General features: G+C 39.8%; 1 protein-coding gene across 2 annotated transcripts in view; it reads left to right on the top strand.

Annotated features, from left to right (window-relative positions):
• SCARB2 (scavenger receptor class B member 2) overlaps positions 1 to 21,851 on the top strand; it is a 54,149-nt gene extending 32,298 nt beyond the window's left edge. For both annotated transcript variants that reach the window (XM_033105800.1, XM_033105799.1), the window contains exons 4-12: positions 622 to 810; positions 3,366 to 3,457; positions 6,359 to 6,478; positions 9,754 to 9,923; positions 12,529 to 12,647; positions 14,216 to 14,289; positions 15,862 to 15,913; positions 18,612 to 18,770; positions 20,267 to 21,851. In XM_033105800.1, the coding sequence (XP_032961691.1) occupies positions 622 to 810; positions 3,366 to 3,457; positions 6,359 to 6,478; positions 9,754 to 9,923; positions 12,529 to 12,647; positions 14,216 to 14,289; positions 15,862 to 15,913; positions 18,612 to 18,770; positions 20,267 to 20,305 (1,014 nt within the window). In that variant the 3' untranslated portion in view covers positions 20,306 to 21,851. The remainder of the gene's footprint in view (positions 1 to 621; positions 811 to 3,365; positions 3,458 to 6,358; positions 6,479 to 9,753; positions 9,924 to 12,528; positions 12,648 to 14,215; positions 14,290 to 15,861; positions 15,914 to 18,611; positions 18,771 to 20,266) is intronic.
• The last annotated feature ends 5,714 nt before the right edge of the window (positions 21,852 to 27,565 follow it).

Below are 27,565 nucleotides of genomic sequence, written 5' to 3'. Positions count from 1 at the left end.
ATATGTATTGACTGTTTTTCTCCATTCCAAATAATAGAGCCTGGTCTGTTGATTACAGCCTAGAGTGATTTCACTGGGCTCTGTTTATAATGGCAATATTCCATTTAATAATAACACACTTGACACCCAGAAAACTTTACTATTCACCTACCCCAACCCTCTCTGAGGCTCCCACTCTCTTAGTGACCACTGTATATGCAGCTGGACACTCATGGTGGATCCAGGACTTAGAATTACATCCCAGATCTGGCCCTGCCAGGTTGCCTAGTGGTGTCAAGTTTATCGGGGGGCCCAACCTCTGGCCCCGATCAGGAGGAAGATAGCGCCACCTTGTGGCCAAAGATGCCAACGTACTCACAAGAGCTTTTTCCCTTTCTTCCAGCATTGAGATAAAAGGCTGCGTGGGGATGCTAAGCTCACACTTACAAAATGTAATACTGAGAAATGACAGTAACTGAAGAGTCTTATTATTGCACATGCAGCCTGAGAGGAGCTCGTTGGTTGATTTTTTCAGCTATTGAATCTCAACATTTACATTTAAGTTTCCAGCCCCCTTTGCTGAATGCTCAGTAGAAGAGTGGGGTGGGGATGCTGCTATCTGAATTTGCCTGTGCTTCTCAGACCGCCATGGAATGGACCCAGCAACGCTTCCTCCGGGAGATCATCGAAGCCCTGTTAAAGACCTATCAGCAGAAGGTCTTTGTGACGCACACGGTGGACCATTTGCTCTGGGGCTACAAAGATGAGATCTTGTCCCTCATCCACACTTTCAAACCTGAGATCTCACCCTATTTTGGCTTGTACTATGGGGTAAGTGGATTTTTTCTTTTCAGAGCCTCTTTGTTCAGCTGAGGGAGCCAAGCCAGATTTCATCTTCACTTTGGGTCTCTTCCAGGAGAAGACCAAAGTTGCCTGGAATGCTAGATGTCTTGTAGAATATGTGAAATATAAGAGAGTGTTTTAGTCGGGGAAGAAAAGAACTTCTCCCACAATTGCAATGTGCTACCAGCACTGACTGTGAATGAGGGTAGCTATGGAAATACATAAGGTGTGGCTGTGCCATTAATTTGTACAATCTTTCCAAGTATCATGAATTTCAATGTTCAATTCCAAGTCTCATTTTGATGATTTGGGGACTAAACCTGTGGATCAGCCTGACAGAGACAAATAAGAAAGTAAATAGGGACATGAGAGTCTGTTAAAGATGGCGCTACTTGTTAGATTTTCAAACATGTCATCTGTGAAAGATGCTGGATCATCGGAAACTTTATGTCTCCCTCATCTATGAGTCCTTATGCTTATAAGTGGAATTTTATGTCATTACTTGCAGATTTTACTTACTTTGGTTCGAAACCAAAAATATCAGCATTCAAGTAATTATGATTTAAAGCATATGTTATTGCTGCCTATTTCAAATGAATTAAAATTAAAAGCGATATAAATACTACATTACACCTTCAGAAAAAAACTTGAGTAAAATGGCTGGTTGGGAGGTTGATAAATGACAAACTTAAACTCGAGAAGAAAGTGTTAGATTGAAGGTGAGATCTGGGATGGTGATGAATTTCCTCACCTTTAAATTTGTAGTTATTCTCTGGCTCTAACGATTCAAGAATCTCACCCTCATCATGTAATCTCGTAGCATTTCAGTTCCTCTATGGCAAGTAGTGATAATACAGCCCCTGTGCTTTCAAGGGTATGCAACTTAGAAATTGTGCAAACAAAATAGGAAACAAGTTTTTGACATCTATGTAAGAGGTAGAGATCAAAGGAGTAGGGTTCTGCCAACTCTAAATCCTTCACTCTGGATTAGCAGATAGATAGATGTTCCCTAGAAGGTTCTGTCTTGTAGGAACCCAGCTTCCACAGGAGCCAAGGAAGCACTGAGTTCTTATTAAGCTGTGACTAAACCTTTCTTCTAGAATAATTCAGGAGAACGTCTTACAGAAACACAAAATTTTCCTCAAGACCCTCTTGGTCCCACTGGCTTCTGTCCATCTGCCAAGTAGATCTTACACCTAATACCTCAGTATTTATCAGATAATTTTCTATTTATTTATTTATGTTTCAAGTACAGTTGACATTCAACTTTACCATAAGCTTTATATACGCTTCTTCTTTATATCCGTAGTTATAGGAGTTCTGTTCAGCTATTCTTCAAGTGGTTCTCAGAGGTGGTTGTTCTATAATTTAGTAGTAATTGTGATGTGGTTGTGGGAGGAGGTGAGCACAGCATTTGCCTACTCTGCCATCTGGACTGGACGTTCCAGATAATTTTCATTGTATAGTGAGTTTTTTGTTTTTACTTTGTCATACTTATAAATAATATCCTGATATATCTTTTTAAAATGTAACCCACATTTACAGATTGACTAAGAAGTTGGCATTTTTGCTTTCCCATCGCAAGGATGTGTTATTTTATTGTAATTATTTTTCCTTTCTGTGCCCTGGCCCTTTGCATTTCCTTGCAAGCACCACTGTATCTCTACAAGGCCCTATTAGTGAAAAGCCCTCTACCATCAATCAGTTAGATTTGTAACTTCAGTGCATTTCCCACATCCAGGAAAAAAGCATGAGACTTAGAATCAGAGGGCCTAGATTTCCATTCTGATATCTTCATTTAATAACTATAGAACTGTTCTGAACCTCAATTTTATCATTTGTAACTAGAGACTAAAAGTACTCACATTTCAAAGGTAGTTTTGAAAAGGCTAAGTGGGAAGCCTGTAAAAGTGCTTTTTCGCAAAGTATGAACTGCAACACACATTATTCTTTTTCCCCTCCATGACTTGCTTAAAAAATGACACTGAATTAATATGAATGACTGGCATATGTTTCCATTTTGGAATCAAAACACTCTCTATAGTGTTGATTGAAAAAAAAAATGTTTCTTGTTAAGTTTTTCATCTGCCCTGGCCAAATACTAACTCTTTAGCCAGTAGCACAAATGTTCACACTTGAGTCGTCATTCATTCAGTGACTGGGATACATCTATATCTATCTATCTAGGGAGATTTATGTTAAGGAATTGGCATATGCCATTGTGGGGGCTGGCAAGTGGCAAGTCTGAGATCCATAGGATAGGCTGGCGGGCAGGATTTCTATGCTGCACTCTTGAGAATTATTTTTTCCTCCAGGAAACCTCAGATTTTGTTTTTAAAGCCTTCGACTGATTGTATGAATCTACCCCCATTATCAATGGTAATCTTTTTTACTTACAGTCGACTGATTGTAAATGTTAATCACATCTACAAAGTGCAGTAGACTTGTGTTTAACCAAACAACCAGGCACCATTGCCCAGCCAAGTTGACACATAAAATTAAGCATCACCTTACTTTAAATGATCATTTTCACTTATTTTCAGAAAAATGGGACTAATGATGGAGACTATGTTTTTCTAACTGGAGAAGACAATTACCTTAACTTTTCAAAGATTGTGGAATGGAATGGAAAAACGTAAGTCTAATGATTTATCAATGTAATTATTTTTTCAATTTTCATTTAAACTAAATGTCCACTTATACATTATTTCAAAAAAAATTAGCATTGTCATTTTTTGGATGTGAAATCTATAAATATGTAAAATATTTTTATAATTATTATTTTATAAGTCAAGATTGTGGTCATGCACTTTCCAAATTGAATATTAATGATTCATAGATTTGTCTGAATTACAAGCCAGTGAAAAGTTTCACTCTTTCACTTAGTCATTGCATGATGTGTAGCTGCAACACAAATACTTTTCAAACCACTACTTCTTTTTTTGAGGGGAGCGAAGAGATTCTCTTTTTAATTTAATTTGGTCAGTGTGGATGATTCATGTGTTTTTCTCTAAAGATGATATACATTTGAGTTCAGTATTACTATTTCAAAAATATTTTTTATTTCAATATTTATAATGTAAACGAACTACTTCCAAAAAGGAGAAGAGGTAGCTTGTGATAAAGCTACATACAAAACAAGATAATTTTTTAAAGTTAGAGAAATTAGAAACCTTTGAGAGAAAAGGAGGCTCAGTTTTCAGGAACTGAATCAAGAGGAGTTCTTTTCTTGAACATTAAATTTACTTCTAAGATTCCCAGAAATACAGGCCAAAAACTGGTGTGGCATACATACAGGGAGCTCTCTGTATTATTGTCCTCACGACTTTTCTGTAAATCTCAAACTATTTTTAAATAAAAAGTTTGTGTAAATTTTATGTTATCACTCATATTCATAAATATCTATTTGTGTACATATATACACACACACACATCCCTGAAAGAACATATAAGAAACTGGCAACAGTGTGACTTCTGGACAGGGGAACTGGATGACTGGGATACTAGACTGGCAGGGAAATTTACTTGTAAACACCTGGATTTTGTTTTCAATCCAATCCATTATTTTCTTTCCAGTCTTTTAATAGGAGAGTTTAACCCTTTTATTATACATGTGATAATTACTGATACATTTATGATATAATGATACATTATTTAATATATTTGGACTTGTTATTTTCTGGTTTATGTCTATTCTATCCTTAAATTTTTGTGATTTATATTTAACAATATTTTCTTAACAAAATCTAAAGCTATCTATTGTCTCTCTTCTCCTTCTAAACAGGACAATAACTTTACTCATTTCTTAACACATACACACAGCTTCCAGGTTATTCTTGTCTACAACTTGTCAACAACCTTTTTAGGAAGCCAAATATAAGTAAAAAGTTCATTTTTAATGGTAAATATATAATTAAGTACCAACATATTTTATTATTTCTTTTTTTCCCTCTCACATCTTCCCCCAGGTTTAATCTTCTTTGCTGAAGATTATCCATTTATATAGTGTCTCTCAACCAGAGGCAGTTTTGTGCCCTCAGGGGACATTTATTGATGTCTGGACACATTTTTGGTTCTCGCAGCTGTGGTTGGGGGTTGCTGCAACTGGCATCTACTGGGTAGAGACCTGGCATACTGCTAAACATCCTAGAGTGTACCAGGCAGTCCCTCCACAAAGAATGATCAGGCTCAAAACATTAATAGGTTGAGAAACCCTGCATCAATAGTCCTTTCAGTAGGGATTCTGTGGGTGGTAAACTTTCTTAGACTTTGCATATTTTAAAGTGTCTATATTTCACTGTCAGTTTTGAATGACTTTAGTTAGGTATAGAATTCTAGGTTGACAGTTCAAAATGATGACAAATATTACTCTGTTGACTTTTGATGTCTTATCTTTTTCCTTGTTTTGCAGTTTTGCTTCAACATATCCACATTTGAATTTATTTGTATTTATCCTGTTTGGCCCTTTGGACATACTTTAAATCCAAAGCCTCATATCTTTCTTAAATTTGGAAAAACTTCCAGAAATTATCTCTTAACGTATTGCTTTTCTGTTGTTTGCTCTATTCTTACCCCCAACTAAGAAAAAACTATTGAACATTTATTGGACCCTCTCTATTTTCTGTATCTTAAACCTTTCATTTTTTATTTTTCTGGGCTTATATTTATATAAATTCCTTAGAATCAATGGTCTCTCCAGTTATATACAGTTAAAAGTTTTGTATATATTGAGTTTTTCTCCCAGACACTATTTTTATTCCCATGATTTCTATTTTTTCTTTTTTGGATCTTTCTACCCTTGTTTCATTCTTTCCTTTTAATAATTTGCCATTCATTTCTAAGGATGTTATTCTTCCCTTTATCTCTTTGAGGATACTAAACAGCATATTTATTTACGTTATTAGCCAAGTTTTTCAATTATTTTAATTTCTTCTAAAATGAATTAATCTTCTCATTGTTGATTTTGTTGCCTGTCTTTTAGTGTAAGTTTCTTTTTTAAAAAAATGTTGATTTATAGAATTATTTTAGTTGAGAAGCCCACTGGCTAAACTATACTTTTAGTGATTGTGAAGTCAACTCAATAGTAAGCTCTCTTGACACCTACGAGAAGACCCCCATTAATTTTGGAACAGGGAACTGTCCTGAGGAGAGACAGAGTTAATGCTCTGTCATGAACACTAAAGAGATGAACATACCTATCCAGAGCTTGTCTACCAGTGGGCTGGCTTTGAACAAGGCTATTGTTAATGCCAAATTGGATCACTGTTTTAAGTAAATGGATATTTCTAAACTTCTATGGAGGATACTCTTTTTCAAGGAAGGAAAGAGGGATTTTTGGCTATTGCCTGTATCAAAATGGATTCAGGGGTAAGGGACCTATTTTCCCCCATCTTGATCCAATCCCTAACCAATATCACCCTTGAGATTCGATGGGTAGCCAGCTCTCAGTGGAGTCTTGAAAAGTCCTGACCGTTTGGAAAAAAATCTGAAGTCACATTTGATCCTCTTGACTCTTGCTTGTGCTTGTCAATTACAGGTCACTTGACTGGTGGACAACAGACAGGTGCAATATGATTAATGGAACAGACGGAGATACTTTTCACCCATTAATAACCAAAGACGAAGTACTTTATGTCTTTCCATCTGATTTTTGCAGGTAAGAACTTTAAAAACAAGTACTTTGATGGTCAGGCCACTAAAAGTGTGAAGAATATATGTAGCTACACTTATTAGGCATGCATAGTCATGTTTAATCAATGACAAATGATGATGGCATATTGAGAGACAATGTAGAGTAGTGGTTCACAGCACGGACCACAGAACCTGACTGCATTGGTTTGAATACTGGCTCTACCACTTATGGCTGTGTGACCTTGAGAAAGTTATTTAACCACTCTGTGCCTTACTTTCCTCATTTGTAAAATAAGGATAAAAATAGTTTCCTACCTTGGGAGTTGTTAAAAGGACAAATGAGTTACTGTTAGTAAAATACTTGGCCCAGGGCCTGTCACACTACATAATATTAAGTCTTGGCCCTTAGTTACTATAAAATTCTCTGTCAAGCATTAAATTTTACTTGGTCTTTTTCCAGTGAACAAGTATCTCTATATAGAAGATAAATAAATCATACTGTTGTTCATAGTTCAGAGTTTATAGGTATTTGCTTAACTATAACCTTGCCATTGATCGTATCTATTCTCACTTGCCCTGTAATCTCTCCGTCTCTCCTGTCTACTCTTTCTCTACAAACGAACATGATTTACTCTTTGTGGGAAGAAGGCATCATGCTCTCCACCCTGTTTCCCATCTCGCCATCATCCACTGTGCCTTCTCTCACTCATCACCCTTGAGCTGCTTGAATGAGTGGCTGACTCATGAAGCCTCCACTTCCTCTCCCATCACTCCTGTAAGGCTTTTTATGAAACTTCTCAAAATCAGAAATGGCTTAGTCTCATTTGATACTGTTGATTCAATATTCTCAAGAATTGCTATTCTTCTGGTGTTTCATATCTCACATAATTGCACTACCTACCCAGTCAGCCCTGCCAGAAACGCTGGTGACACTGTAAATCTTCCTCCTCTTTTGCATTTAATCAGGCACCAAATGCTATCGATTCCTCCTCAGAAATAACTCTTGCATTCACCTGTCCCTCTCTGACCCCACTATCTGTGCCATGGTTTAGACCCTTTCCATCTCGCATACAGAATAGCACAGTCACTGTCTAGCTGGCTGCTCCATTCAATAAATATTTGTGAAAGGACTGAAAGAAGAGAAAATGCATTTGAGTGCAATTGAGTGAGACAAAGGAACTTAGAAAGACAGTAGGGTTTCTTTTTGTTTTGTTTTGTTTTTTAAAAATTTGGCACAGAGGAAACACATTCCTATCTGGTACAACCACTTTGAAGAACCATTTAGAATGTTTAGTAAAGCCAAAGATGTATAAACTCCATAATTCTGCACTTCTGTTCTATGTGGATTCCCCGACCTGAAGAACTCTTGTGGATAGATGCAAGGAAACATAGAAATGTTCGTTGCTACACTGTTTGTAGTAGTGAAAAACTGGAAGCAATCTAAGTGCTTATAAAAAGGAGGACATAAATAAATTCTGGTGTATTCATAAGATGGAATATCATATAGGATTTAAAGTGTAAGAACCAGAGCTATGTACATTAATGTAAAAATGTCTTTAAAATATAATGTTGAATGAAGAAGCAAGTTACAGAAAGGGAATATGGTATACTATTTATTAACACTTAAAAATAGGACACAGTGCCACATATTGTTTATGAATATGCACATATGTAAAAGCAAAAAAAAAAAAAAAAAAACCTGCTTGGGAAAAATAAACCCCAAATTCAGGATCATGGTTCCTTCTGGGACGCAGAGAGGGACCAGAATCGGGAGTGTTATACAGAGAGCTTCAGTTGTATCTATAATATACTTTTTTGTTTATCTGAGTGTATGTGTTATAAAAGGTATTTATTATATTTTCTCTATTTTTCTGTTTGCCTAAAATATTTCGTTTAAAAAAATGCTGCAGTGGTGGGATGTGCAGTGCCAGACAATCCCATGTTATTCACAGTCCTGTGAGATGTATCCCACCCCTGGTTCAAAGACGAAAAAGTGAGGCGCAGAAAACAATTTCTCTCGGCTGTTAAATGAAGGGCTTAAGGATTAGTTAAAACAATGCACCTGTGTGTGTGAAAGTGCTTTGTTGGTTACAGGTCCACCCCACCCCTCCACTATCTGAAAGCAGAGCGTTCCCATGACACCTTTTGTAAGCTGATTTGGCATAAAGCGAAGAAGTAATTACTACCACTAACTTATATGGAAAAAAATTTTGAGCATTGCCAGACACAAAAAAGAACCTATCAAATCATATCAAGTACACTAATTACGTCCAGTTTTCTACATGAAGCCTAACAGCTTACGAGCTCTCAGGCTTTTCTGATACCTTAGGACACATCTAGCTAATAGATCGAGTGAAAGCACAAATACTCACAGACATAGTTCAAAGCTCTGGGCTTAAGGCTGAGATGCTGGGAGGAGTTCCCGGGGAAGGAGCCTGGTGGGGCCACTTTCCTTGCTTGGGGTGCGCACTGCCTCTAAATGGCTGGCTGCAAAACAAATGCTGAATATTATTTTCACTTTTTGCCTTTTTTCATAATAGCGAAAATCCTCTTTGGGTTTCTTTTCGGTTATAAAAAACAGGTGCTAATGTAGGTTTTTTGTAAAAGGAAGGTGGTGTAGTGCGAGCTTTTGAAAAGCAGGGGATACCTGTACTCACGGGCTACGCAAACATGGGTGGTTAGTATTGTATGTGATCACTGTTTGAAACTCCCTAATGACTGAAGGCAGAATTATGTTGACCATTGAAATAAACGACTGGGGCAAAATATGGAAACTATTTTTATTTGGGGAAAATGGGTATCAAGGTATATGGTATTCTAACCAAATATCTGTCTAACAGGCACTTTTCCAGGCCTTGGGAATCTCCAGGCCAAGCCCTTCACCACCTCTTCTGCTTTGGCTTTGCCTCTGCTTTACCCTTGCTTCCTTTTCTTTGCTTCTGCCTCATCCATGCTGACACGTGTCCCTGCTGGTCTAAACCACTCTTAATTTCTTTCAAGCTCAGTCTCCATTCTATATGCCACCTGGATGTTCTACCACACATTATGTTTTTTTCTTGGCCTTGTTTGGATATTATCATACTTGCTACATCTTAAACATCTTTCATTACAGTTCATCTTCTACTGTATTACATGTTAAATGGGCTGAGCTCCTTTCCAACTTTCTTTTGCATCTTCATTGTCCACTTACCCCCTAAGCTTTTAGCCCTGTTGTACCTGAGAACTGTTGCTAACTTCCTGATCAGGCCACGTGGTGCTGCCTGGAGCCCACACTGATTTTTTGTTCTAACTTCCTAACAGGTCACTATATATAACTTTCAGTGACTTTGAGAGCGTAGAGGGACTGCCTGCCTTTCGGTATAAGGTGCCTGAAGAAATATTAGCCAATACCTCAGACAATGCCGGCTTCTGTATACCTACAGGAAACTGCCTGGGCTCAGGAGTTCTGAATGTCAGCGTCTGCAAGAATGGTAAGAGATGATAGGATTAGGAGTGTTTGGAATGCAGGATTGGTGTTCTTCAACAAACAGTGTTGTTAGCCCAACAGAAAGAACGGTTCTGACCTTTCAACACCATGTTTTGTAACATGGCTATAGAATGATTAAAACAACAAAAGAAAGAAAATTATTGGCTTTCCTGTAATGTTTTTTATTTCTAGAATGCCATGTTGTGTTTTTTCTGGGCAGTAGTTTGAAAGTCTTAATAGTAATAACAGCTCATGTTTACCAGGACTTCCTAGTTAGAACCAATCACTGTTTTAAGGGCTTTACATATTTACATATAGTTAACACATGTAATCATTAACTGGCTTCATGTGCAAAACAATGCTAAAACGAAAAAGCGGAGAACTTGGTAATGAGAAAATACAGTATCTTGGTAAAGAGTCTCAGTGATTTCGAAGCAGAGTTCGTTTTAAACCCTGATAGCACATTTCCCAGTGTTTCTTAAGGTCTGAACTATTCTGCTCCTTTCCATGAATGAGGCGGAATTACTGGTGGTACAGCCAACATAAGCATTTTCATCTTGAGGACTAGTTTCAACAGTCACGTTGCATAATTATTCACAGTAGCTTTGCTAGAGAGACATCCATAGTTGTGGAAACCAGAGATCAGAGAGACAACATGATTTTTATAAAATCCTAATCTTTCAGAAAGTCCCTGCTGAAACCAGCGTCTCTTCATATTCATACTGTGATTCTTTTTAGAATACAATTCCTCTTTACAGTTTCTCTTGAGAAACTTTGTAACCCCTTTCTCCTGAATAAACTTGTCCTTTTCTCCTGAATAAAGCAACATGCTAACTTTTGCCCTCTTGTGTAATTGGTTTGAAAATCTCCCTTTGCAATAAATCTGAGGTCAGCAGTATTCGCCCTATCCAATGGAGCATTGCCTCCCAAACCCTGCCTTGCGTCAAGATTATCTCGAGACTCATTAAAAATATTTGTTCCAGGGCCCAAACACTAGGGCCCCAGAATCTGTCTTTTTCACATGAACTCCAGGTGATTCTCGTGAAGATAGTGCCTACGTATTTGGGAAGCACTGTGCCAGGGAGCATAGCACCCCTTCCCTAGAGATAAGACCAAAGGAAAACGGAAACAGGTTCCTGCTTCTGACCTCTCCTGCTGTCTTCCTGGGTGAATAGTCCTAATAGAGCCCTGCCCAATGAGCCCAGGTACCTCTGTCTCCGGACACAAATGTAGATATATTTTTCTTGTTTTGTGAACAGTTGGCTTCCTCAAGAAGTTGATGTCAGAATCAATAGAAAGATTCTACTTTGCAAGAATCAAATCTCTTGCTACAATTTTTTTCCTCTTGCCTCTTTCTGTATTCCCAAATGTGGACTGAAAGGTTAAACTCTCCAGGGTTATCCTCAAGTGTTTTGAATTCTCTAGGGGAACATTCTGGGTAGTGGGATGAATGAGTGTTCTGGAGTCAGGCAGATCTGGGTTTGAGTCCTAGTCTAATTGTTAGCACATTGGTCAAGTTGATTAAGGAGGGTTCCAAACATCAGTTTTCTCATCCATAAAATGGGGCAATTCTAACTTTCTTGGAAGTTGTGTGAAGGTTAGAGATTGTGGATATATAATACTCAGAACAGTGTGTGGCCCTTATTAAACCCTGAATAGATTTTTAAAAATACATTTTAGAGGTGACTATAGGTCACAAAGAAGGAAATTATGGCTTTGTGAAACCGTTTTAGGAGTAAAGAGCAAAACACTTGTATATATGACAGATGATGTGTATCTTGAACCGTGTGCTAGTAGATATTTAAGTTGATTTAAATTACTTGCTAATAAGCTAATTTCTCTAAAAATATATTTCCTAGCAGCAATTATTGGGTACCTCTCTCCTCTTCAATAACAAAATCTAGACTAGATATCCTTTAATAGCTTGTTTCCCTATTTGTTTCTTAAAATGAATAGAAAACAAAAACAGAATCTTCATGCGGGCAGACCTTGATCTAGTCAGAGGCTGGGCAGATATCAGGACCAGGCTAAGTTTTAAAAAATTCTGCAGGAGAACAAAGCCTATTTTAGGTAAAACAAAAACAGAAAAGCAAGCAACAAAAAGTCCACTTACTGGTAGAGAATGATAGTTGAAACAAGTATTTTCAAATGAAACATCCTTAATTCAATTAGAATTCTGCCTCCATTACCTGATCGTTGGATGTCTCTGTGGCTGAATTTTTTAACTTCTCTGAACCTCACTTTCCTCAAATGCAAAATGAAGATAGTAAGTAGTTCTAACTTAATAGGGCTGTTGGGAACATTCATTAAAATAATGTGTATGGAGCATTTACATGTTATACATTCAGTAAATGTTTGTTGAAGAATAGACATTTCAGCCAGGACTTCAGTATATATTGTGGAATAAAATAACGAGATGTCAGAAAATGAAGTATGAATTCTGCACTAAGAGGTGTAGAATGGAACTTGAGCCTGCCCTCTCCCACCCAAGTTTACTTAATGTATAACTCCCCCACTACCTTAGGAACCAGGTTTGCAGTCAGCAACTTTACAATCATCTTTGCCTTTTTAGAACCCCGTCATTCATTTCTGTTTTCCTTAAAACGCAGGTGCACCTATTATTTTGTCTTTCCCACACTTCTACCAAGCAGATGAGAAGTTTGTTTCTGCCATAGAAGGCATGCATCCAAATAAGGACAATCATGAGACGTTTGTGGACATCAATCCTGTGAGTACACGCCTCTTCCTGCACAGAGCACGTTTCCTTCTGTCTGTACGGTGTTCACTGGTTTAGACCTTAGCAGTCTCAAGAAATACACTTTTTTTTTTTATTGGGCAATATTGAGGAACAGTGTGTTTTTCCAGGACCCATCAACTCCAAGTCAAGTCGTTGTTTTCAATCTAGTTGTGGAGGGTGCAGCTCCCTGGCCCATGTGGGAATCGAACCGGTGACTGGTTATGAGCACTGCGCTCTAACCAACTGAGCCAACTGGCCACCCCAAGAAATACACTTTTTCCTTTCATATATGATCAAGTGGAGGAAACTCAGCTGAATACAATGTGATGCATAGTCTGATAGTCCCGTAATTAGAAGGCTGAATTCTGTGGATCTAATATACAGAAACACCAGCACACCTGCTTTAACAAAAAAGCAACAGTGAAAGTTCCATCACTGAAAACAACTAAGATTGGACCCAGGTAACCTGCTCAATCTCTGTCACCAGCTTTGGACCTGAACATATATACATTTCTCTCATTGGGGCACAGGTCAACAAAGTGGAGGACATTTCTCTGCCTATTGCCAAAAATGTTTTGATTGAAATTTAAATACTCATATATAGATTAGCTTCTGTCACTTTTGGCAAACCCCTTCCTACAGGTACTTTTGAAGAGTTTATTATATACTATTCGTTTAAAAGGCACCAGATATACATACACTTAAATCCTACATTCATAGAGGAGGAAAACAAAAACCATGTTAAAAAGATGTGAGTATTATTTCACAATGTAACAGTAGGAACTCTCACGGTAGGAACTGAATTTAAGGTCAGATATCTTCATTCTTGGGCCTTTGAACACATGACATAATAAAAGAAAAGCAAAAACATTCTTTTAGCACAGCAGTGTCTGGGGACTTCACGCTTAGCTACACTCACTGCATTTGTATCTGAGAAATCGTGGTCTTATTTTTTTGTGGATAAGATCAGGTGCGTTTTTTTTTCCTTTTTCTCTCTTAGTCATCAGTAAGTTCTTTTTCATCAACTGGACTATTAGCAGGTGCTTGTTTCCAAGGGTGAGGCCTCAGTCCTATGACCTTCATGCAGAGGTGGCTGCCATGGGGAAGATGACAGTAACTGTTTTTCCTGCTGGGTGGGCCCTGACCATATTTGGGTACCATTCTCTGGCAGTGACCACTGTCCTCCTGACAGGGTATCTGTTGGATCTCCCATCAGCCCGGGTCATCTAGGGCTTTGTTTTTCGAAGTGGCAGCATCCTGGGAGCTTGTTAGAAATACCCAATCTCAGGCCCCACCCCAGACCTACTGAATCAGAATTTGCATTTTAACAAAACCTCACATACACATTAAAGTTTGAGAAATATTGACTTACCAGGCGCCTAAAATAACCCACAGTTCTCACTCTGTTCTGGGGTCAGTTTTCCTTTGTCCCGCTGTACGTATCAAACATGGTAGTGGTCACTCTGTTTATCAAAACCACACAGAAATGGTGCTCTATTGAAAAGACAAGTGTGTGTGTGGTTTTAATAACGTTTTCTTTCCATTTCTCTGATTTGCAGTTGACTGGTGTTATCCTAAGAGCAGCCAAGAGGTTTCAAATCAACGTTTATGTCAAAAAACTAGATGACTTCATGTAAGTTTTGCTTCTTTCTACCGAGGCAAAGGGCAGTTTTGCTACATTAACTTTCAGGGATAGGCATGACCAGCATTTTCTTAGGTTACTTTGGTCTTGGAATTTATCTGTTTTACTTTACCAAATATAGAGATAGTGCTTTCCATGGATCAGGCATTGTTCTAAGTATTTGACATACATTAACTCATTTGTTCCTTATAATAACCAGGTATTATCCTCATTTTACAAATGAGCCAAATGAGACCCAGAGAGGTTAAAGAACTTCTCACAAAGCTATTAAGGCTACAGGATCTGCTCTTACTCACTCCACTTAGCTTTTCCCTCATCTTAAGTCTGGTTGCCTCCCTTTCTTTCTTTCCCACTGCCCAGCCGGGCCAGCCACAAGCTCCACTTGGATAGTTAAAATGGTCTCTCGAGTGCAGCCTTTCCTCCCCACACTCCATCTAAAAAACACTATTTAATTAGGATTCCTAAATACAGTCTTCTGCTCAAACTTTTCAATGGGAATTATTGGGATATGAGAAAATGCTTATGATTTAATGTTGAATGAAAAACAGGATGTAAAACTATACAGCATATATATCTATTTTTTCTATCTATGTACATATATATGTATCTATCTATCATCTATCCATCTATAAAACTTGGTTGATTCCCCCATTGAACTTGCCAGATTGAACCCCACATGTCACGGATCTTTCTAGGAAGCAAATGTGTTTTGCAGGAATGCGTTTTGTCACTTGTGTGGCAGTATAATTTAGTAGTTAAGATCTAGAGCTGTAGAATCAAAATGGAATGACTGTCTTGGCTCCATCACTTGCTCATGTTGGTCTTGGGCATATTACTGCGAGCCATAAATTCCTCGTCTTAAACCTGGGACAGTAATAACTACTGCATGGGACTATGGTAGGAATTAAATGAGATGATGTCCCCAAAACACGAGACAGAGCTGGTGCATGGTAAATGCTCAGTAAGTGATTGCTCCGGGCTCTAGTGAAGAGAATACTTAGCAGCCTGGTTACAAAACCTTCTGAGGATGGGCAGCCCTCCATAGCAGGGGTGTCCAAACTTTTTTCAACGGTTTTCACCAAGGGCCATATGCGGTAAAATACACAAACAGCCGGGCCCCTCACTCGAGGTGAAGTACGTATTGCCTCCCCTGGTTTATTTAAGTAAACTAAATATATTTTTGGAATTTGCTGCGGGCCAATTAAAAATGGATTGCGGGCCGCAGTTGGCCTGCGGGCCGCAGTTTGGACACCCCTGTTCCATAGCCTCCCCATTGATAACTCTTGGGAGAATAGTAATCACCCGGGTGAATTTGTTTTCAGCATCTTGTGTTTTGATAAAAACAGTTTACATAAACGTGCAACACTTGGAATTTCTAGACTGACAGATTGGAATCTAACTTCTGATTGATATGTTTGCAAAGATAACTAAGAAGTCTGCATGAGTTTCGAGTAATTCAATGAAATAAGTGTGTTGGAATTTTCATATAAACTTGTCTCTCCAGACCAGTGTGCCATCACACTGAGGATGTCTATAAAATGATCTCATCTTTTGTCTTTGTAGCGAAACGGGAAACATCAGAACCATGGTTTTCCCGGTGATGCATGTTAATGAGGTGAGTCCTGGGAGAGAGCCACCAGTATGTTTTACTTGTGGAAGCTTGGCAATCTTTCATTATGGTATCTGCTGCTGTAGCTATGCGTCATTTAAGATGTGAGAAAGGGGGAAAGGTGATTTGCAAAAACCTGTTTGTCCTCAGAAAATTTATGTGTTTGTGTGAAGCCACCTATGACTGAGATTTGAAAATGTCAGAAAGAAATTTCCTTTCTCACAAACATGTTTGGGTGAAACTCCCTTCTGGGAAGCCAGTTATGTACGGCACAAACTGCGAAGGTCAGCGAAGCAATGTCAGACACTGCTGAAACAGAATAAATAGCCAACTCTCAGAGAGATGTCCAATTAAACCTTTCTTCGTGTCTCCTCCTTTTTGAAACCCTGCCAGTTTGTAAAATGTCATCATTTTACTGTTCCTTAGTTGAGGAGGAGGAAAAGAGTAAAATTAAAATAACTGGCAACATTAATAAACATTTGTTTGAGGTGGTTAAAGAAATGGTTTAAAAAAATGTGATTGTGCTCACTTCGGCAGCACATATACTAAGAAAACGTGCTACATGCCCATTAATTTCAGGGATACATGGTGCTTCAGCCTTCATAGCATGGAGTTTTTCCTACTTACTGGTAAACATACATATATCATGAATTACAGGAAACAGATCCTGTCTTACTTCAAACAAAAGGAGTTTCCCTGAAGAAATATCTCTTTCACTGTGTGCCCACAGAAATTTTATGTCTAAATATTAGGTGTAAATTGAAATTTCTTAAATAAAGGTATATTTTGAAAGCTCAGAAAACATTCACTATTTAAAACAACTGAATCACATATCACATTTACTGAATCACATATCACATTTACTATAGTTCTGTCTCCTCAGTTTCCCTGTCTCTTCCAGCCAATTTTGAGGGGAAATTGCTGGGGTTTTCTCCCTCAATAAATTCTCACTAGGCTGGCTTTTGTTTTTAGCAGCAGCATTTTTTAAAGTTTACATTATTTTTCTCTTTTCCCTAAAAATACGTGTTCTTTGTATAAAATTTAGTAACAAAGATTAGCAAGAAGAAGGAACATTAAAGTCATTTTTCACAAAACCAGAGCCAGACTGACATGTTTTTAACTTGTTTTATTTTCCTCAACAATGTGTTGTAAAATTTTTTCTAATAGCAACTTTGTAAAAACAAAAAAAAGCCAATTTAATGGTTTACAGTTTGTAAAACTAACATGTGTTCTTTATAGAACTCTTAGGAAACTAAAAAAAAATATTTAAAAAGTGAACCACGGATGAGCTTATCACTTAGAGAGAAATGCGATTGACATCTGCTTGTGTTGCCTCAGTATTTTTCTGGTTTTAATATTACATAGTTGAGACCATACTGTAAATACAGCTTTATATCTTTCTTTGTTTATTTAGCTTTATGTTGGTAGCCACATTTATAAACTTTTGAAGAGTTTATGATTACATTGCTAAGAGAAGGTGCTCATTGTTTCATAGGAAAAATTCAGGCAATGTTTATCAATTTATAAGACCTATATTGTAGTTGATCCTGGGTCGTCATTATTATTTGCAGGGAGGGGCATGAAAGAAGGGCTTTTTGAAAATGAGGAATGGCCCTACTCTGCCAGCTGATGTTCATAGTCGTGGCATATTTGAAGTCCCCTTTGCTCGAACTTTTGCTTTGATTTTTTGTTGTTGTTGTTAAAGACCCTATTGAGTCCAGGGAGACCTGAAACTGACTTTGGAGGTTGCACTCCCCCTCCTTTCTTCCAGAGGAGGAGACTCTGACCTTGATGGGCCTTGGCCAGTTATTGGAAAAACCAACTCTAGGTCCCCAACCTCTGCCTCAATCCAATGCAAATTGAGTCTGAATTAAGCTCAAAGTCCCAGTTTTTGCTAATAATTTTTATGTAATTAAGCTTTTTAGATACCTCACCCATGACAGTTTAAGGTGATAATACCTTTGCCCTTCATACAGAAAGTTATTCTAGAACATTTCCTTAGTTAGAATACCCTCCGGAACTCTGGTTAGCCTCAAGTCTTCCCCTGAACACTTTCTGTTGAGACCTCTGATTAATATAGATATAACCAAGAGGGAAATTATACTTTCCACATACCATTGCTACAGTGTTTCATTCATTTAATCTACTGACATTAATTGAGCACCCACTATGTGCAGGGTGCTATACCCAGTGTTGAGGTGACAGAAATAAATTGATTGCCTTCGAAGCCCTCACAGTCACAAGGAGACCAACATGTAAAGAGAGAGTTACAATGCAGAGTGAGAAAACAGTGATGGAGGATTTCGGAGAGTGAGCTGGAAGCACAGAAAATTAACCAGGCCAGAGGTGACCAGAGAAAACCGGAAAGAGGTTAGGCTGAGCTGGAGTTTGAAGAACGAATTGAAGTTGTCTGATACAAAACACAAGATGATATTATCTCAGTATTTCTGAATACTTTTTCCGTCTTCCTTCCAACCTATTTTGAGAGTAAAACTTGTCTTCAGGAGAAAAGGCATTTAATGAATAAATACCCCCTCTAGTTATTCTAATTTATAAATGGATTTTCAGTATCTCTGGTTTGCTAACAGACGGACATATCCAAATTGGGTTTAATGATTTGGAAGAAAGATACAGAAGAAAAAAAAAAACTTTACACACCGGATATTTAGTAATCAAGGCAATACTATTTTCTTGCCCCTTCTAGAGTGTTCTCATTGATAAAGAGACTGCAAGTCGACTGAAGTCTGTGATTAACACTACTTTGATCGTCACCAACATACCCTACATTGTCATGGCGCTGGGTGTGTTCTTCGGTTTGATCTTCACCTGGCTTGCATGCCGAGGACAGAGATCCATGGATGAGGTGAGCAGTGACTGAAGGAATTTCTTTCTTATTGGGTAACTTTGCCTGAAAAATTCAACTGGTCTTCATTGAGGGGCTGTCAGCTGGCTCATTAGGGTGGGTTCTGCGGTTTTATGCTGGGCACGGTTTTATGCTGGACCAAATGAGAAGCAAGGGAAGTTTGTCAAAGAAGGAGTGATAAAACGGTACAATGTTTGGGGCTCTTTTGATGAGAATGGATCTCTGGGAGTAAGCTTAATGTCTTTGAAAATAATCTGAAAGAAGAGGAAAAATGTGTAACAGCCAAGCACCTGGGCTTTGGTGTCAGACTGCCTGGGTTCAAATCCAGGTTCTGCCACTTAATAGCTGTACAACCCTAGAAACTTCACCTCAGTTTCTCCATCTGTAAAATGGGATAATACTCCTCTCCCACACCCCCCCAGGAGTTTTTCATGAAGATTAGATGATACAGTAAATATAAAGCACTTGGCCCAGTGTTAGCAGTTAGTACGAACTCAAACATTAGTTACATGATAAAACAGCCATAAGATTATACAGCAAGGCAACCAGAAACCTGCTTGGAAAGAGTCCCTGATATATTATCGGAAAATACCTACCACTGAGTGATCATTGCATAATAAATGATTAACGCAGGGTTGTAGTTACTTTCCTAGAGGGATAGGAACAACCCCAAATAGATGGAATAAACAGAGTTAGCTGGACCTCCCTAAGTGACCAGCAGGTCAACCCAGGGTTTTAATGAGCCTTTTCTATAAGAGCCTTTCTTAAATTTTCAGCAGCTTCCCTTTTTGCAACGAAGATTGTTTTGTGTTTTTGTTTGTTTTGATTTTTTTGCTCCTAGCTGTCTCAACTAAGTATCTTAGGCACATAGAAATATGAAATGAAATAGGTTAAAACCATCTGAATCATATTAGCCTAGATTTCCCTACCTTCCGTGTTCTTCTAGTATGTGTCTTAACCCATGCCCATCACGTTAGCACGAATTAGATGTCAGGAAACTGCTTTGCCATTTCTACCTGTGGATCTTACCTCCAGTCTGACATTGGACAGTCACTGAGATTTTCATAAGCACAGATGAAAGCCCATGTAAATGTTATCACTACTCCTACAATTAGCCATCTTCACGTAGTCAGCAAGCAAACAATTACTGAGCACCCACCATCATTTCAAGGACATTGTTCTCTGGTAGGTGTCAAGCCAAGAAGAAGGCAAATTCAATAGAGTGTGATGAGGGTTATCGTCTGGGTGAATACAAGGAAGGGGACTGCTGCAGGATCCAGGTGGGGTGGTCAGAGCAGGCCTCCTTGAGAGGGTTAGGACTGAATGTTAAAGAAAGAGCAAGAAGAAACAGGCCAAGAGAACACAGAGGTGAGGAGGACTTCCTATCAGCTTCTCCTTCCCCCTCCCTCCAGCACCCCGTCCCTCCACTTTTCACATGTGCAGAAGTTTCTGACATGAACACCTAAACTCACTGTCCTCTTTCTTCTGAGTCGCAGGGAACTGCAGATGAAAGAGCACCTCTCATACGAACCTAACCATGGCCTGAGTCTAGTGAAGGAACCGTGTTGTGTCGTCTTGACCTGAACCACGATGTGGGGAAACCGTCCGTGTCCTCACAGGCTTGTTGTCTGTTAGGAGAGGAGGGAGAAGACCCAGAGCTGGCAAGTGATGAGAACATTCTGGCTGGAGGTTAAAGGATATGTTGGCCATTAGGCTTTATAAAATCCTGTGGTCCCTGACCAATTGTTTTGTTTTTCATGTCTAGCAAGTATTTAATAAACTCTTGTACAGTACATTTTTTTGGTTGTTGGGTGCTGGTAGCTCCAGAATTTTGTGACCACTGTTGTGGTTATAATATCTCTGCATCACTTGTTACTGCTACTTTGTCTAACCTTATTCGATATGCTTCATTCACCAAACTTTGTACTCAAAATACATAAATACCATTTTTTGTTGTATTCCTCCATTCATTTCACCCAAAACCAGGAGTAAATAAGAGTTCGGAACCCAGGGTACAATGGTAGCCTCATTCAGTACATCATTGAAATGCATCTAATTTCCTCTTAAAAAGTTACATATTGCATTTCATGCTAATCGTCAGTTCCTAATTCCTCCAGGAAAATAAGTCGGCCTTCCGACTACTTTCATACTGGATAGGACTCAAGTAAGGAAGGGGTTGGGTGGGGGGAGGTACCTATGGGTTAATAGCGATAAGCACCTGAGGATTTTTTACTTGTACTTTTGAGGCGAAAGAATGCATAGATCATGTTGGTGAGCACAAGTACAGATATTTCATATTGAGTAGAACTAAATGCTGGTTCTGAGATGGTTACTTTTTTAGTCAAAATGATCTTGATGTGGAAAGGTGCTCCTGGGAGAATGTTATCAGTAACTGATATTCCCCCCCAATCACCCTTGTCAAATATGATACTGTATTAATTCGAATACTATTGTGATTATTTGTAAAATTGTTTATGAATATAGGAAATCCATCCACAACCCAAGTTGCACATATATTTCAGGAAGTCTGACTACACTAAAGAGACATTTTTTTCTGAGGCAGACTTTTTGGTAACTTTGAAATTGTTTTCATAAATTGTTCTTTCCTCAAATGCCCTTCGTTTCAATGTTTTGTGCCTCACTATCACTTACCGACTAGAGAAAAATGTATCTTTTACTTCCTGTGACTGTTATCTTGCTGACAGAATGAGTGTTTTAGAATATTGCACAGAACATGCTTTTCAGAAAGGTCCATTGGGACAAAAGTCAGGCCACCGCTCTTCAGAAGACCTCTTGGCTTTCAGTGTAAGCTAAGTCGGAGGACTGGGAACCATCATATGTCATAGAACTCAAACATATTTAAGGGCATATTTTTTTTATTCTCAAAATTCAGTACTCATTTTTGATTGAGAAACGTATACAGTAATCTGGCAAAGTGCACGTAGAATTTCTTAACAACTGAATCATTCTACAGGACTTTTTGTTTAAAACTGGATTTCAATGTAAACTAATGTAGAAAAAAAGCCATGGATTTTCCAGATATTCCTGTGTGGGGGTAATAAATTGTTTTAGTTTACTTGCCCCAATTTTCCTTCTGTCTACTTACGCAATATGTGATGTTTCTCTTCTTGAAGGGGCAATTCTTTAAACTCTCAACATCTCTATGAATTAAGGTAGAACTTATAGATACCCCAAATAAGCAAAATGTGAAAAGCTAAATTGAAAATATTTTGTCTTCAGTAATACCAAATATCTAGATTTTTTGAATTTATCAATATTTAACTAGGTAATTGGCATATTTATCCACTTTTCCACACTGATAAAACTTATAAGCCAGAGCGTACTCATTGGTTCATCCTATTATTGGGATATAGTCATCTGTGAGGAGGAAATTTTTAATTGAATGCTAACAGGTAATGCTGTATACCTTTAGACTGAAGCCCACACAGGCAGGGAGAACAAAAGCATATTACTAGCAAATGAATCTTAATAGTTACTTGGCTTAACATCACATTTAATATTTTCCTTCTGAGAAGTCTGTGTCAAACCCATAAACTGCAGTCAAGATTATAGATTCATTAAGAAAAATAGTTTTAGGTTGGAAATAACAATCTATTCCTCCTGTTCAGTCTCTGGGAGCCATTATCCTGGAAATGCCCCTAAAGTTTTTATGGTTGTCACAATCACAGAACACCGATGTCCAGTACTGTGATGCTCAACTTAGGGGCAAACCAGAGAGAGGTTACTTCACTTCTCTCAGGGAGTTGAAAATTGGGAGTTGAACACAGGGCAGGAAGTGCCACTTTTAGCTCCAGGCTTTTCCCATTAGGTTCTATTTCCTCACTAACCATCAAGTGGAACAAGTACTATACAACTCACCCCTATTGGGGTTTTTACTTTAGGGAAGCTAATTTTTTATTTAAATTGCTGGAGATGTGAGTTCTGCAAAAGGTGACCTTTATACTTGGCCCTCTGAGCATTATTACTGTAGTTAATTGCTTGTGGCTATTAAAATACTGACCAAAATGCTCTTCATGTAGCTTGTATAGTTGGTTCATTTCATGGGATCCTTGACATGTTTATTTCTACCCTTAAAGCAATGCCTATTTCACTAATAAAAAACACCTGTTTATATGAAATTGCACTGGAAATTGTATGTTATGTCACCGGATGCCCAGTTGTCTATGGAGTTTCATTTGAAAGATGCTCTTTACCCTCTTGTCTGACGCTGGCCTGAGTCACACCCCTTGGACAACCTCAGATTTCAGCTCAGCTGTGATGGACAGTGATGGGCAGCTGGACAAGTCCCAATTCAAGCAGGTCACAGGCGGTGCTTTTCTGCCTCAGGGCTTTCTCCAGAGCCCTGGAAGCCCCTCAGGAGCAAAGGGGAGTTAATACCCCCAGGTCAAGAATCAGTCTACATTTCTTCATTTCTTTCATTCATCATTTCTTCATTTCCTGTCTCACTCTCCACCCCCTCACTGCTGTTTCCTCCCAGACAGTCTACCTGCACTAACATCCTTATTCAGGTCTGCTTCCAGGTAAACACAAACTGAAATAGAGGCAAGTCCATTGGGAAGGGCTCAGCAAGATCAGAGAGCTAGTGATTGGACAGGTACTAAACTTTTGTTTCTGGGGATATTTGGGCTAAAGTTATTAGTCAAAAAATTTAGATCAGCTTTAAAACCTCTCCCATCCCAATAGCATTGCATTTTATTTCTGAAATCAGAGCAAATCCAGATCAGTCATGAAATATCTAGCTCAGAGTTACAAATGTCCTTCTGTATTAAGGACACTTGATCCCTAGCATACATGCTTCCTAGGCATCCCAGATCTGATTTTAGAGGGCATATGTCATACCGGAACTTCCTTGTACTTATTTCTGCTTACTCAAAGGTACATAGAAACACCTGGAACTTTGTAACATACCAAGCCTAATTATTTCAAATCAAGGAGTAAGAAAAATCCGGGAAATATATTTAAAAGAATATTAATACGGGCTGACATGTACTGCCAGGTATTAAAACATGCCCATGCACAATATACAGGGTGAGTGATATAAAATACAAAATCCAGAAACATGGACACACATTTAACACAAGATGCAGGTCTCATTTCCAAGAATAACTAGTTTTTCATTTATTCAACTAATATATTTTTTTATTTTTAAAACTTTATTGAGGTGTAATTTACATATACCATAAAATTTACCCATTTTAAATGTACAATACAATGATTTTCAGTAAATTTACTGAGTGTAATTTTAGAACATTAACACTGCAATAAGATCAAGCCAGTTTGCAGTCAAGCCCCCTTCTCACCCCAGCTCCAAGCAACCACTAACCTATGTTCTGTCTCTACAGATTTGCCTGTTTTGGACACTTCATACATGAGTAAATAAAATATGTGTCTGTGGGACCTGGCTCCTTTCTACATTATACTTAAAAATAATGTGTTCAACCAATTTCATTGAGTAGCCTCTTTATGCCAGGCACTATAAACTAGGCAACTAATGACCAAAAAGAGACATATGGATCTTATGGTCTCGTGGGGAACAGACAGTAACCAAATCATCATACATGTAAAATTTCAACCAAATTTCCAGATGCTCTTAGAACAGCACCGAAGTTACATTTGACTGAGACTGAAGAATAGGTGTTAATCAGGCAAAGCAAAGCATTTGAGAGGGAACAGGAAGTGTCCAGGAGCAGGAAAGAACAAGTTTACAAGAGACTGGGGAAATGTTTGGCTGGAGTTCATGGAGGAAAGAACAGTGGCAGATAAGCCTGGAGAGAAAGGCAGGGGCCCGAATTGGGAATTACTAAGCCATGTTAAAGATTTTGTTCCATTTTAAGACCAACGGGAAGCCATTAAAGTGTTGTAAGTTGGGTTGTATGGGGGAAGGTGGGGAATGGGAGACAAGAAAGGTTTGTTTAGAAAGACCCACTCTGGCTGCAGGGTGAATAAATTGGAAGAGAATCAATGTGGATTCAGGGAGGTCAGTTAGGAGGCTCTTGAGTTATGGTGTGTCTCTTTGGGGTCCTCATTGGCATGTAAGATGGAGCCAGTCTGAGTGTCACCAGCCTCCTGTGTGAATTCCACAAAGCCACGTTGCATGGGTTAAGTAATGGGCTTTATTTTGGAAAATAAAAATGTATAGGGCCAGGACAGCTAAAAAAGGGAAGGCACAGACCCTTCATTCTCCTGTCATCCCATGGAGAGGCACGCTGAGGGCCAGAGCAGTGCTTGGTCTCCGTAAGAACATATATTCACTGTCTAGTCCCCCTTTTTATTGGGCAAGGGTGAAGAGGCAGTCTTGTCAATGAAGGAATACACAAGCTGCTGAGCAATAGACAGTTTGAATTTGGGATGCCACTAGTTTATAGGAGTCTGGGAATGCCAGCTGTCCACGGAATGTTATAATCTCCACTGTTGGGGTGAAGAAGGTATCAGTTCAATGAGACTGAGCTTGGGTGCAGCCCCTTCCTCTAGGAGAAGGGGGAAAACCCAGCCACAGCTAGCTCATTCTCCAGGCAAGTCAGAATGAACTGCCAGGTCACAGTTCTGCTCAGTGCACTGCAGGGGCTACTAGCATCTACTAGTGTCATGCGGGGTGTCAGGCGGGGTCTCTGGTCCCACTCCCCACATAAGAACGCAGGACATGGTGAGGCCAAAAAGGAACACCCACGGAGCCATAGGTAGGGGAGTCATACCACTATACTCTCACTGGCGGCTGGGTTGGAGACACAGGAACCAGGAGCAACATAATTCTCAACCCTCACTGTGCCGCTTGCAGACTCAGCCACCATCTTCTTGCTAGCTCCCCCTTTTTCTCTGCTAGCCTAGCCACGGCAGTTATATTCATGGCTAATGGCTCACTGGTTACAGCTGACGGCCAACTAGCCACAGCTGATGGCCATTTGATCACAGTCGATGGCCATTTACTACCTGAGCCAGCACCTTTCTATGTGAGGCTGAGAGCCTGAAAACTGCTTTTTGGGGCTCTGTCCCCACACTCCACCCCTACAGGGTCTCGCCTCACAATCTATGCGACAAGCGTCTTCCGCGAGGGGCCCTGTGTGAGGAGCCTGGAGGTGAATGCTATTTCCTGGACACAGCCAAGCTCTCTGGTCACAGCCAGGGTTTCTCAGGGCACCACCAGTACTTCTGGGCACAGCCAGACTTCCTGGACTTCTTAGGGTACCACTAGTCTCCCCGGGCACAGCCAGGGTTTCTCAGGGCACCACCAGTACTTCTGGGCACAGCCAGACTTCCTGGACTTCTTAGGGTACCACTAGTCTCTCGGGCACACGAGGGCCTCTCAGGGCACTGCCACTCTCTCTGGACACAGCCAGACTTCCTGGACACAGCCAGGGCTCTCAGGGCACTGCCACTCTCTCTGGGCCTCTCAGGGTACCATGCTGGAACAACAGCGGCTCACAGTCAAGGTGCTTACATATTCTCAATGGTGGCCGGTCAAGACACAAAAGCAAACATCTGCCAGTTCCTCTACATGGTGGTATGTTCCCAAACAAATAGTCAAGCTGTCCATTAAATTAGGGATGGAAGGCAATTCCCCATAGTCCATAGTCATTTGCCAGGGCTGTCCTGGGGGTGAGGGATGACTTTGAGCTCACCCTCAGCTCCCACGGAGGACTCAGCAAGCCATTCCTCCTGGGACTACAAGTCCTGCATCTGGGCTGCCTCAGCAAGCACTTCCCAGCTCACAGGGCCGAAAGGACCTTTGCTTTCTCCGGCCTCTGCTGGTTGGGGAACCGTCCATGTCTTCCCACCCTTCCACGGGGTCCAGCTCTCAGGCAGCTGCTCCTCCTAGTCTTCCTGCAACTGAGTGTTCATAGGCACAAACTGCTCCACCGCCCTTCGGAGAGCTTTGGCCGACACCATACCCTGCTCGCTGCGCCATTTGTCGTGCGGGGGACCCTGCTTGCTGCGCCATTTGTCGTGAGGGGCATCCTGCCGACTACGCCAAGTGTCACGCAGGGCGGCCTGCAGGGTCTCAGCTCCCACTCCCCACATAAGAACGCAGGACATGGTGAGGCCAAAAAGGAACACCCACGGAGCCATAGGTAAGGGAGTCACACCACTATACTCTCACTGGCGGCTGGGTTGGAGACACAGGAACCAGGAGCAACACAATTCTCAACCCTCACTGTGCCGCTTGCAGACTCAGCCACCATCTTCTTGCTAGCTCCCCCTTTTTCTTTTTGCTACTAGCCTAGCCACGGCAGTTATATTCATGGCTAATGGCTCACTGGTTACAGCTGACGGCCAACTAGCCACAGCTGATGGCCATTTGATCACAGTCGATGGCCATTTACTACCTGAGCCAGCACCTTTCTATGTGAGGCTGAGAGCCTGGAAACTGCTTTTTGGGGCTCTGTCCCCACAACTAGGTAGGGGTTGGCAAACTTTTCTGTAAAGGGCCACATAGAAAATTGTTTTCGCTTTGCGACTTTCTGTCACAGTGACTCAGCTCCGTTCTTTTAGTAGCATGAAAGCAGTCATAGACAGCAGATAAACGAATCGATGTGTCTGTGTTCCAATACAACTGTATTTACCAAAATAGGCAGCAGCCCATATTTGGCTTGTGGGCCGTCATTTGCTGATCCCTGGTCTAGGCAAGAGATTATGATCATTTGAATCAGGGAGATGGCAGTGGAAAGGAAGTATTTTAGAAATGCTTAAAAGATAAAATACGTAAGACTTGGAGATGGATATGGGAAAGGCAAGGAAGAGGGACCTGTCAGGGAACTCCTTCATTCATTCCACAACAT

Source organism: Rhinolophus ferrumequinum, chromosome 5 (genome assembly GCF_004115265.2).
Source record: "Rhinolophus ferrumequinum isolate MPI-CBG mRhiFer1 chromosome 5, mRhiFer1_v1.p, whole genome shotgun sequence".
Classification (NCBI taxonomy): Eukaryota; Metazoa; Chordata; class Mammalia; order Chiroptera; family Rhinolophidae; genus Rhinolophus; species Rhinolophus ferrumequinum.
The sequence above is the reverse complement of the archived record's forward strand: the minus strand, read 5'-3'. Positions and strand labels throughout refer to the sequence as shown.